The sequence below is a fragment of the Antennarius striatus genome, chromosome 13 (genome assembly GCF_040054535.1).
Source record: "Antennarius striatus isolate MH-2024 chromosome 13, ASM4005453v1, whole genome shotgun sequence".
NCBI lineage: Eukaryota > Metazoa > Chordata > Actinopteri > Lophiiformes > Antennariidae > Antennarius > Antennarius striatus.
The window spans coordinates 11812440-11825517 of NC_090788.1; the positions used below are offsets into that span (position 1 = coordinate 11812440).

The 13078-nt window shown below is 40.4% G+C and overlaps 1 protein-coding gene across 3 annotated transcripts in view; it reads left to right on the forward strand.

Annotated features, from left to right (window-relative positions):
• The window catches only part of ap2b1 (adaptor related protein complex 2 subunit beta 1), a 36536-nt gene extending 27817 nt beyond the window's left edge, over nucleotides 1-8719 (forward strand). The window contains exons 15-22 of one of the 3 annotated variants that reach the window (XM_068330769.1): nucleotides 1549-1590; nucleotides 3207-3359; nucleotides 3688-3833; nucleotides 3981-4110; nucleotides 4865-4949; nucleotides 5640-5726; nucleotides 6476-6630; nucleotides 7324-8719. In XM_068330769.1, coding sequence (XP_068186870.1) covers nucleotides 1549-1590; nucleotides 3207-3359; nucleotides 3688-3833; nucleotides 3981-4110; nucleotides 4865-4949; nucleotides 5640-5726; nucleotides 6476-6630; nucleotides 7324-7398 — 873 coding nt within the window. In that variant the 3' untranslated portion in view covers nucleotides 7399-8719. The other 2 variants (XM_068330770.1, XM_068330772.1) reach the window with 2 other exon arrangements.
• The last annotated feature ends 4359 nt before the right edge of the window (nucleotides 8720-13078 follow it).

Genomic DNA, 13078 nt, shown 5'->3' on the forward strand with positions numbered 1-13078 from the left:
GAGTGAGGTTACAGGGAGAAGATATCAAGAAGGTGGAGGATTTTAAGTACTTGGGGTCAACAGTCCTGAGCAGTCCTGGAGAGTGTGGAAAAGAGGTGAAGAAGCGTGTACAGACAGGATGGAACGGGTGGAGAAAAGTGTCAGGTGTGATAGAAGAGTTTCAGCTAAAATGAAAAGAAAGGTGTACCAAACTAGTGAGACCAGCAATGTTGTTTGGTCTACAGACAGTATCACTGAGGAAAAGACAGGAGACAGAGCTGGATGTAGCAGAGATGAAGATGCCAAGGTTCTCTTTGGGAGTGACCAGGATGGATAGGATCAGGAATGAGTACATCAGAAGGACAGTACATGTTAGAGGTTGTGGAGATAACGTCAGAGAGGCCAGACTGAGATGGTTTGGACATGTCCAGAGGAGAGATAGTATTGGTAGAAGGATGCTAAGTTTTGAACTGACAGGCAGGTGGCCTAGAGGAAAACCAAAGAGGAGGTTCATAGATGTAATGAAAGAAGACATGAAGGTAGTTGGTGTGAGAGAAGAGGATGCAGAAGCCAGGGTTAGACGAAGGCAATTAATTCGCTGTAGCGACCCCTGAAGGGAAAAGCCAAAAGGAAAAGAAGAAGAGTGGTATGAAAAAGTTTTGGCAATTCAGTTAAATACTGTATATAATATAATAGCAGACAAATAGAGTGATATTTGAGAAGTCAAATGAAGTTTATAGGATTTCCAGAAAGTGTACAATAATAATTTCAACAAAAGTAGGCCGGTGCATACATTTTGGCACCCTTGTTGTTTATTGATTTGAATACCTTTGGCAGTAACTATTGAAACACAAAATTTGTTCAGTAAGCTCATTGACTCTGACCTAATAACAAAGGTGAAGCCAATCTTGAGAAAGGATATTTATGGTGGCCAATTGCTGTCGGCCACCAGTTGTTGTCCTCTGTCCATTTTCTATGAAAAGTGGCAACAGGGGAGCCTCAAAACAACTGTCAAAAACAAAGATTGTTCACTATCATGGTTTCAGGGAAGGATGCAAAAGCTATCTCAAAGATTTCAGCTGTTTCATCTTTCTATTTGCAACGGTTGTAAAGATATTTGGTGGACGGATGGACGGATACACTAACACTGACAATTACAATACATCACCGCTTCACAGGATGTAATTAAAAATCATTTGTCTTTCGCTGAATCTGTTGGTTTGTTTAACAAGACAAAAATTTATTGAAGTAGAATTAAATTTTGTGTTTTGTGTTAAATATTTTACAATCGTGAATAAATTTGGTGCTTATTGTTAACATGGAACAACACACAATGAGCCTTATGATGTTGTTTTACTTTGTAAACTGCTGGTGTTATTGGAACTCTTAAAAATCTTCTTTCAGACTTATAAAATCTTATTTTATTGTATAAGAAACCACATGGAGTTCCTATTTTCCAAGAAAGTGATGGCTGCTCCTGATGGGTTGCGGTTGCTAAGGAAGTCTCTGTCTCTGTCTATGTTTGTGTGTTTGTATGCTGTCTTTGGGGGCCTGTCTTCTCTACTGTAGCTGGGGGGAGACCTGGGCGGAGGTGTTGGGGGAAGTCCAGCAGTAAGTCAAGCCCTTCTGTTTTGCAGTCTGCTTGTCTGCATGCTGCATGCTTCCGGTTTTTAATCCACAAACCAGCTTTGCCAAGTTTTTAAACAAGGAATTCTCTGACTCATTCTTCACATTTCTTTTAGAAGACCACACTAGTGTTTTGCATGTTTTAGCCCAATTTATTACTTGGAATGTTGATCTCAGTAGAATATGCATGAACTAGATGGAGCAAATTTCAAGCAGGTCATAGAAAAGAGGATTGCAAGTCCAATTTGGACATTAATATGAACTCTTTTACACCTGGTTTATGTTTTCTTCTTCAGATTTTCTTCTTTAATTTTGTTTAATGATATCCTCAGTGTTACTTAAAGCTATCTCATTGTAAAAAATCCTATGCAGTCAGATTTAATTATTTTGATTTTATCTCTTAGAAACTATTCTTCTAAGACTTAATTAAGAAGAAGAAAGTTTATTAATTCCCTGTAGGGGACATTATTTGCCTACTCTAGCTGTAAGTTATCACACACACACACACACACACACACACACACACACACACACACACACACACACACACACACACACACACACACACACACACACACACACACACACACACAGGGCATGAGGCATGGTTGTAGAAGGCTGGATGATGGGAACTAAAGTATTAGCAAGTTGAAATTAGACTGTCATGTGATTTTGCAGAAATGTTGATGTATGACAGTTCATACAGTATCAGTTACATGACATAAATATACTAATACCACACCAGGAACTCATATCCATAAACCACCCCAAACCCAGTGTACTGTATATCTGACAGTCTGGATCGATGATTCATGGATCAGAAGCAAAGCTTACATGATCTTTTTCAGCTCTTTAATACATTTCGTATAACATAAATGATGACACGTTTGGAAAATATATCAGCATCTTATTATTGAAATGGATTTCATATCTTTTAAGTTACAGTCTTCGCTTAAAGTATTTGAATTAATTGAAGCACTATTAATGGGCTAAAACACAAAACCTACTGGTAATGGTAACGCTGTTGACCTCACATTGGATGTTCTCACACCATCTGTCTCATAAAAACTTTGACTAATCACACAGTTTGCTGTAGCTAACAAGTAGTATATTTCTATAAATGTTTGATTCATTGTTTTCTTTCTTTGGATATGCCTTTAGATCATCTTCCTATGTGTACAGTGTGCCCTTGTTCTTTGCGGTCAATGCGTTCCAGGAACCCCACGTGATTAACAAATTCTGCAATCGAGCGACAAACTATCTTATATTTACGATAATTTGAACTTTTATGAACCTCCCCATACTGATATTAAACTACCTTCTATCTGTATTACCTTTTCCCACACTCTGATAGACTGTTTAAAGCACATTTTCACTCACGTAAGTCTGAAACACACGGAACCGAGCGCACTTCCGGTTGCCGTCAGCCAATAGAATGCACGTAAGGTATCACGTGACTGCCTAACAAAAATCCCGCCATGAGGTGAAGTCGCAAGCGTTAATGCGCGAGGGCGCACTGTAGGGCAAATTGTCACCTTGCGAGCGATGCTTGCTAAAATTGTTTTGACAGAGATTGTGTGTATTTACTGTGATTGCTTTAGGTGGGGCAGAACTTCATTCCTTCTTCTGTTCCCAATACCTTTGCTCCGTCACCCACACCTGCACCGCCTGCTGTCAGCAGTGGCCTCAATGATCTGTTTGAGCTTTCCACAGGCATGGCCATCACCACTGGAGGCTATGTGGCCCCAAAAGCAGTGAGTTCACACTTCAACCATCAGCATCTGCACCAGGCGTGACTTGAATAATGGATGACATGACATCAGTCAGTATAGCATGCAGACTTCATTTAGACAGCCTCATAAATCTTGTGCTCTGATTACATGATTAATGCAGTATCCAGAAGTGAAGTACAATTGCACAATGCAGTTGCAAAGAAACACAAATTGAATAACATTTTCAACGTTGTGCAATTAGATCAACAGTGAGAGGCATTTCCAACCTTGTGTATTGATAAAATGTGTACATGTTTAAAAGTATGTACCATACTACCTGTAGAACTGACCACACCAGGACTTTTTCTAGGTGTGGCTCCCTGCGGTTAAAGCGAAGGGACTGGAGATCTCCGGTACGTTCTCTCGCCGTCAGGGCCACATGTACATGGACATGACGTTCACCAACAAGGCCCTGCAGCACATGACCGACTTTGCTGTCCAGTTCAACAAAAACAGGTCAGTGAAATGACTCCGGAAATGGTCATCATTTCATGCTTTAATTTTAAGAAGTGAAACCTCAGAATTTTGGTGTACAATAAACATTAAATAGAAACTGAACACAGGTACTGGCAGTCAGTGTTTTTTTTTTTTTTCTTTATGTAGTTTTGGGATGATCCCTACAAGTTCTCTACCCATTCACACTCCGCTGATGCCAAGCCAGAGTATTGACGTCTCTTTGCCAATCAATACGATTGGGCCAGTCATGAAGATGGACCCACTCAATAATCTGCAGGTACCGAAGTCCTCAGTTGTCATGTCGTGTAAGGTTGCGTCACGTCACTGAAGTTCAATTAAATGCAACTGTACAATCATCCATCTTTAATAAATAATACATATAAAATAATTGTGATGAAATAAGCTGATATAAGTGGAGTAATTTACTGTTCCAGTTAGTTCACATGCTTACACAAACAGTACTCCGCTTTGAGGGTTACTAAATCTGGTAGTGACACACCACTTTTTATAAAGATGGACAACACTCCTCATCCTCCCTCTGTACTAAATTTACATGAAAATACCACAGATAAGAGAATTGTCCCCTTAAACGGTGAAATTCTGAATTATTCTTAGCTCTGAGAGTCAATCCTTGTCTTTATAATTAACCACCTGCTCACAATAAGTGCCGTTTAGCAATCTTTATAATTAACGGCATAAAGAGGAACCTTTCCGAGTAACTTTCATTTAGTTTCTCAGGAGAAGAACGGAATACTTGGACAACTGCAACAATAGCACTCTAAGCAGGAAGAGCAGAAAGCTTGACTGACAGGAAAAGAGGAAATCAAATGAATGTTTTTGAAGAGTTTTTCTGTGAGACAACATACTGACTTGGTGCTGTCTCCAGAACCCTAACCACCTGTCCAAAGTGGACACTTTTCTTCAGTCCCGTGTAGTCTTAGACAGGTTTAACTGAAATTACAGTACTATTCGCTAGTTGAGAAGTACAGATAATCTGTGATCGTCCTTGTCTTTTGTTTCCTTGTCTACAGGTGGCTGTGAAGAACAGCATTGACGTCTTCTACTTCAGTGTACTCATCCCTCTCAATATATTCTTTGTCGAGGATGGAAAAATGGGTATGTCACCCTACAACTTTATATAACAGCAGCACATTGAGTTTTTTCCCTACAGTTCGTTTCAAGCCTGGTGGTACCCATCAAAGAATTTTAAACAGAGGACACCTGTGGAATGATAAATTGATGCAGTCAGTTTTGATCACATGGTGCAGCAGACAGTCAGAACTTCATATTTGTGTGACTTCACTAAGACTTAGAAGGCAGTGAGCACAAGAAGATGAAGTGCCTTTATTGTACAGAAATAACTGATCTATTAATGATGTGCACTGCGTTAGCACATCATGTACGTCATGCGTGTTCCTTGTAGTGGCTGACTTGAATGGCTGACTTGAATCTATTTTTGTCTTCCACAAACCCTAAGAGATAAATAAGTAGTAGAAGTTACAAATTGTAAAAGTGACCATAGCTGGCAGTGTTCATGTGCGCATAAATATGTGTGCATGGTGGCACCACATAAAGAGTGGTGTGTAGCAGGCACTGACAGAGGAATGTCTCTGGCAGCTGTGTGACATGAATTAAAAACAGGGTGATATGGGACCTTCAAACCAGAACTCTTTACTGTGACGGCTACATATTTCAAATGGTAACTTACATGCCATTTTTTTATGTGTGAATCGGACATTAAGTTGTGAGTAATATTGCTCCAATATTACTCACTACTTTAATTCTTGTCTTTATAACAATTTTCAGAGCGACAGGTGTTCCTGGCTACCTGGAAAGACATCCCTAATGAGAACGAGCTCCAGTACCAAATCAAGGAGTGCCACCTAAATGCAGGTACTTAGTCTTGTGAATAAACAAACACTTTTTTACAGACAAATTAGAACATATCTCTGGTTCACACAAAAAAAATGAATGTTTTATTTTTATACATTCCAATGACAAGGAAGTTTATGGAGTGACTGTACTTATACCCATTTTAATGTAGCAGGGAATTTCTTGGATTGTTCTTCTAAGGACTTGTCTTCACTAAAACTGGTCACCTAAAGACAAAAGCTTGACAGCATTAAGCAAGAAAAAAAATCTTGCCTTCCATACATGTAGTGATTTATTTGAACTTGTGATGTGTAGATGTAAACAGTGACTGTCAGGGGGGGCCGTAGAGAGTAACATTCAGACTCTGATACCAGAATCACCGCATGTTTGGACCTTCTAACTGTATATCCAGCCACAACTCATGAAATGTCCCTAAATGCCTTTCTGTTTGTTTTTCCTCCGCCAACATGTCTGTCTTGGGATACTTCAACGTTTCTTCTTCTTTGCTTGAAGGACAACAACTTTTAGAGTCTACCCACAATCATGATGCTGTTGTCCTGGCAGCAGGATGACTCATGTTGTAGAATACTTGGTGTAGTCTTCCAAACACACCTAATTTACTGCCAGTTCCCCAATAAATCTTTTTTCCCTTTAATCAATGCTGAGGTGTGCTCTAGTATTAGTACCTGTAGTTATTATGGCTTCAACAGTGATTCTAACCTCTAGGTTATGACCGTTGCTCTGACTTGACTTTGATTCTGCTCTTGCAGACACAGTGTCAGGGAAACTGCAGAATAACAACATCTACACAATTGCCAAAAGAAACGTAGAAGGACAGGATATGCTCTACCAGTCCCTCAAGCTGACCAATGGCATATGGATTTTGGCAGAGCTCCGTATCCAACCTGGCAACCCAAACTATACGGTAGAGTCCTCAACAATTGCTAACAGCTTTTATGTGTGTTTCCCCCTCCAGTTATGCATTTCTTTGCATGAACTGTCTACATATGATTCTAGGTGACAATTAGATGTCAAACCCAATCCACTGCATTCACTAAGGAAATGAAACAAAGAAACTTAGTTTTGAAAACCATGTCATATGGTCTGTATGGAGGTGAAAAAACACCAACAATTCAATATCAAATCCAGTTGACTGTGAGGTTATGTCAACTTGTTCCAAATGAATTGTTCTACGGTAACTGAAAAGTCTTCGACAAGCAGCATCTGTACATTGAATTATTGCATGTTGGCTGCAACTGGAATTTTTAAAAAAAAAATTTGATTCATAAGTTAAACCTAATTTTTTGAATGAATGTCATAACGTAGTTCCAAGATCATTTAGATATTTATGTCTTTAAATTTTGTAACACAAACATATAAAATCAAAGAAAGGCAGCAGCAGTAGTTTCGACTGTGACAGCACCAATGACTTAAAACAGAATGACATGATAATCAGTTATTACCCATATTTATTATCCATGTGTAAACCATGCATTCCATATTATCATTATTATTATTATTATTATTATCAATTGTAGTATTATTGTCAATGCTTCTTTTCTTGCTGCTATTAGCACACAGTAGTGATGATGTCTCACGGTGTAACTCTATTCCACAGCTGTCTCTCAAGTGTCGGGCCCCTGAGGTTTCTCAGTATGTCTACCAGATGTACGACTCTGTGCTGAAGAACTGACTTGCTCTCAGTGATTACTCGGCTTCATTCTAACAACAAGCAACAGTGTTTTATCTTTTCTGTTATCTACAGCGAACTGCTAAAACAGTGGATTCAAAAACCATAACGGATAAAATAATTTGGGTTATTGGATTCAGTTTGCTTCTATAAAAGCAACAAGGCAACTGACGGTAAAACAAACATTTGATATCTTGCTGTAGTTCTTTATATAGAACTGAAGGGAAATTAGTCCTTGTTTGTGTTTCCTTGATTTTGGTAGTTCAGAGCATTATTAAATCTTGTTATACACTCCTCATTTTATATTTACCACTCCAATTCCCTCCTTAACTTTGTGTCTTAATGTTATAAAAATGTGACTGATGGTTAAATAGCTTGAGTGAGATAACATTGTTTGTTTTGTACTGTTTGTGGCTCCTCTGTAGTCTTCACTTGTTTAACTCCAGTTTTAGCTACAGAATGATTCCAGTGTGATCATTTCCTTTTGCCTTCAGTGCGCAAAGAGATGTAACCAAGACTGTCTTCTCTGGCAGAATGTTGACCTGTATGGATCACATGGTGTATTCACACATGATTTTGTTATGCATGAAGAAACATTCCTTTTTCCTTCGTATGTGTGTAACATAGCGAAGCAATTAAAGAAGTGGCTGAAGAGAATGTCACGCAGAAATTACACGAGTAAACTCTGTAGTCACTGCTAAATCCTGATTCTTCACCTCATCCTCAGCTGAATGTCCTTATAATATTTGGCTCTTGCTCAAACCACGATTTCAAGTTCTTACAGGTGCATCAAACATAAAATGGATACAATGGAGGATTCTAATAGCCAAAAGAAAAACACTGCCACCATCAAACACCTTCCCATTGCCATATATTTCCTTGTTATGTAAATGATGAAGTCTGGTGTGGTGAGGAATCCATTTATTCATACACTCCGTCTAGTGAAGTGTTGATTTAAATTCCTCCATAAATAGTTTATTTCCATTATTTGAACGTTAAAGTCTTGGCTCGTGAGCTTGGAACCACTACACACACCACCTTCTTCATGCGTTAACACACCAGTGCCACTGAACGATAACTGCTTGTTCACTCCATGTGATTTCTTTTTGTTGTAGCCCTGATAACTGCAACTCCATAGTTCCACAAGGCTTTACCTTCATTCTCATTCCTGTTTAATGTGCATCTACCTCTGTGTGCTTCTTATTTTTTCAATAGTTAAAATTCTCAAGTGCGCTTGAATGTTTTTATTTTAATGCCATTGTTGTTTTTGTAATCTTTTGTAACGTCAATCCAAAATAAACCTGTGGCAAGTCAATCAAACTCATCTCACAGGACCAAGTGTCCATGTTCAACCTAAATACTGGCTTATTTCCATTTTTTAGCACCATAGGTATCAACAGAACCTTTTAATGTTGGTGTTGATAGTGTTATAGAACATTAGGGTAAATGTGCCCCCAAGCCCAGAGTTGCTTTGTACAGTGTGGTAATGTGATGGTATAGTTTGTGTACGTAAGAAATTAAAATGTATTGCTAAGATCAAGAAAATGAGTTGAAACTGTCTCTTCAACAGAAATAGCCCTTTTGAGTATCAGCTGTGTTGATGACACTATTTTCCAACATATAATTAAAATATTTATCCGTGCTTGTTTGAGATAAATTGTCATTTTATCATTTTTTTTTTCCAATTAGGGTGGGAATTTTACCCATTTAAATACTCACCTTCCAACTACATCTTTGTCATGGCTTTAAGCAGCAATGTTTTTGCACTGCATAACTTTATATACGACTAAGTATCAGTGTGTACCAAGCTGTTGCCAGCAATATGCGCAGAGCTGTCAGAGCATCATGTGAAATAGAATATTTTTGCAGCATTGCTGTTATAATTGATTGGTTATTGTCACAGTTCCACATCTTATGTCAATAAATTGTTCAACACATCATTTCTCACTGTTCTTCATATGTATGATACGTGGTATCACTGGACAGCAGTGGAGACCAAGATGTTTTCCCTTCCACATACTGTTCACCACATCACCACAGCTCTCTTTCAATAGTACTGGATGAGACGGATGTGGTTTACAGTAGTTTAATAATCTGCTTCGTTCCACACTTGTGAAATATTTAACATGACAGAATACCCAACCTGATTATTTGTGGTGATTTAGAATCAATTTTTTATGGGCCAGTCTAGAATGTACTTTTTGGAATTTATGTACCACAATAGGGCACTGGAGGGCACCAAACGAAAATAACCAAAGGCCAGTTCCACCAAATTTTATACTGGTTTCTTAATCTTTCTACTAAAATCTCTTATACTAACACGGCTCCAAATGCAAGATTAAAAAAAAGTTGTATGCACCCCCCCCCAACCCCACACATGTGCGCGTGCACACACACACACACACACCCACACACACACCCACACACACAGTCACACTAACAATTCACATTAAAGCACTTATTGAATGTTTGCTCTATTGAAAATTTGTTTCAATCAGTTGTGTACGGTTACAAAAATAAATTTTGTTGAATCATGTTTTTTTGTGCATATTTACTTCTTTTCCTTTCGGCTTTTCCCTTCAGGGGTCGCCACAGCGAATCAATTGCCTCCATCTAGCCCTGTCCTTTGCATCCTCTTCTCTCACACCAACTACCTTTATGTCCTCCCTCATTACATCCATAAACCTCCTCTTTGGTCTTCCTCTAGGCCTCCTGCCTGGCAGTTCAAAACTCAGCATCCTTCTACCAATATATTCACTATCTCTCCTTTGGACATGTCCAAACCATCTCAGTCTGGCCCGTATGACTTTATCTCCAAAACCTCTAACATGTGCTGTCCCTCTGATGTACTCATTCCTGACCCTATCCTTGGTCACTCCCAAAGAGAACCTCAGCATCTTTATCTCTGCTACCTCCAGCTCTGTCTCCTGTCTTTTCTTCAGTGACACTGTCTCTTGACCAAACAACATCGCTGGTCTCACCAGAAGTTTTGTACACCTTTCCTTTCATTTTAGCTGAAACTCTTCTATCACACATCACACCTGACACTTTTCTCCACCCGTTCCATCCTGCCTGTACACGCTTCTTCTCTTTTCCACACTCTCCATTGCTCTGGACCGTTGATCCTAAGTACTTAAAATCCTCCACCTTCTTGATCTCCCTGTAACCTCACTCTTCCACTTGGGTCCCTGTCATTCACACACATGTACTCTGTCTTACTGCGGCAATCCTTCATTCCTCTCCTTTCCAGGACAAACCTCCACCTCTCTAGCTTCTCCTCCACCTCTTCCCTGCTCTCACTGCAGATCACAATGTCATCTGCAAACATCATAGTCCATGGAGATTACTGTCTAACCTCGTCTGTCAGCCTGTCCATCACCATGGCAAACAAGAAGGGGCTCAGAGCTGATCCCTGATGCAGTCCCACCTCCACCTTGAACTCCTCTGTGACACCTACAGCACACCTCACCACTGTCTTACAGTCCTCACACATGTCCTGCACCGCTCTAACATACTTTTTTGCCACTCCAGACTTCCTCATACAATACCACAGTTCCTCTCTGTTCACCCTGTCATAAGCTTTCTCCAGATCTACGAAAACACAATGCAGCTCCGTTTAGCCTTCTCTGTACTTCTCTATCAACATCATCAAAGCAAATACTGCATCTGTAGTACTCTTTTTTGGCATGAAACCATACTACTGCTCACAAATGTTCACTTCTGCCCTTAGTCTAGCTTCCACTACTATTTCCCATAACTTCATTGTATGGCTCAACAGCTTTATTCCTTTGTAGTTGCCACAACTCTGCACATTTCCCGTGTTCTTAAAAATGGGCACCAGCACACTTCTCCATTCCTCAGGCATCTTCTCACTATCTAAGAGCCTGTTGAACAACCCAGTCAGAAACTCTACCGCCACCTCTCCTAGACACTTCCATACCTCTACAGGTATATCATCAGGACCGACTGCCTTTCGACTCTTCATCCTCTTCAATGCCCTCCTCACTTCATCCTGACTAATCTTTGCTACATCCTGGTCCACAACAGTCACCTCTTCTAGTCTTTGTTCTCTCTCATTTTCCACATTCATCAACTCTTCAAAGTACTCTTTCCATCATCCCATCACACTACTGGCACCTGTCAATAGACTTCCGTCCCTATCCTTAATCATCCTAACCTGCTGCACGTCCTTCCCATCTCTGTCTTGCCAACCGGTATAGATCAGTTTCTCCCTCTGTACTCTCCAACCTAGCATACAAGTCATCATAAGCCTCTTGTTTATCCTTTGCTACCTCTACCTTCACCTTATGCTGCATCTCCCTGTACTAATCTCTTCAGTCCTCTCAGTGTTCCACTTCCTCTTAGCTAACCTCTTTCTCTGTATACACTCCTGTACCTCCTCATTCCACCACCAAGTCTCCTTATCTACTTTCCTTCCAGATGACACACCAAGTACTCTCCTACCTGTCTCCCTGATCACATTAGCTGCAGTTGTCCAGTCATCTGGAGGCACCTCCTGACCACCCAGAGCCTGTCTTAACTCCTTCCTAAAAGTCATGCAACACTCTTCCTTCTTCAGCTTCCACCATTTCGTCTTTTGCTCTGTTTTTGTCCTCTTCATCTTCCTCACCACCAGAGTCATCCTGCACACCACCATCCTATGCTGTTTGGCTACACTCTCACCTACCACTACTTTGCAGTCACTGATCTCCTTCAGGTTACACTGTCTATACAAGATGTAGGCTACCTGTGTGCTCCTGCCTCCACTCTTACAGGTCACCCTATGTTCCTGCCTCTTCTGGAAGGAAGTATTCACTAAAGCCATTTCCATCCTTTTTGCAAAATCAACTACCATCTGTCCTTCTGCATTCCTCTCCTGGATACCAAACTTGCCCATCACTTCCTCATCACCTCTTACCTGCACCAACATGTCCATTGAAGTCTGCACCAATGACAAGTCTCTCACTTCTAGGCATGCTCTGCATCACTTCTTTTGTGCATATTTACTTAAAGCTGTATATTTATTCAGACCCACCATGTTTGATAATTATTTGAGAGGGAAGCATTAATATTGTTCTAAATTAATGTAATGATCGAAAGAACGAGATTGCAGATACAAGCGGCTGAAATGGACTTTCTCAGGCGGATAGCTGGTGTCTCTATTAGAGATAAGGTGAGAAACACTGCTGTTCGCGAGGGGCTCAGAGTGGACCTCTGTTCTTCCGCATGGAGAGGAGTCAGTTGAGGTGGTTTGGGCATCTGGTGCTGAGGCCTCTGGAGCGCCTCCCTAGGGAGGTGTTTCTGGCACGTCCAGCTGGGAGGAGACCTCGGGGTAGACCCAGGACCAGGTGGAGGGATTATATCTCAACACTGGCCTGGGAACGCCTTGGGATCCCCCAGTCAGAGCTGGTGGATGTGGCCGGGGAAAGGGAAGTTTGGGGCTCCCTGTTGAAGCTGCTGCCCCCGCGACCCGACTACGGATAAGCGGTGGAAGATGGATAGATGGATAAATTAATATAAAATGATCACCACACCAATCAGGTTGAGTATTTTCTTGCCAGTTTTAGTTTACAAAATACTTCACTGTATGGGCATGACAAACCCTAAGGTGTTACGGGGAATTTTTACTCCAGAAATCCAACTCCAGAGTTGAAGTATTATTTAACTCACTCTTTGTTTTATA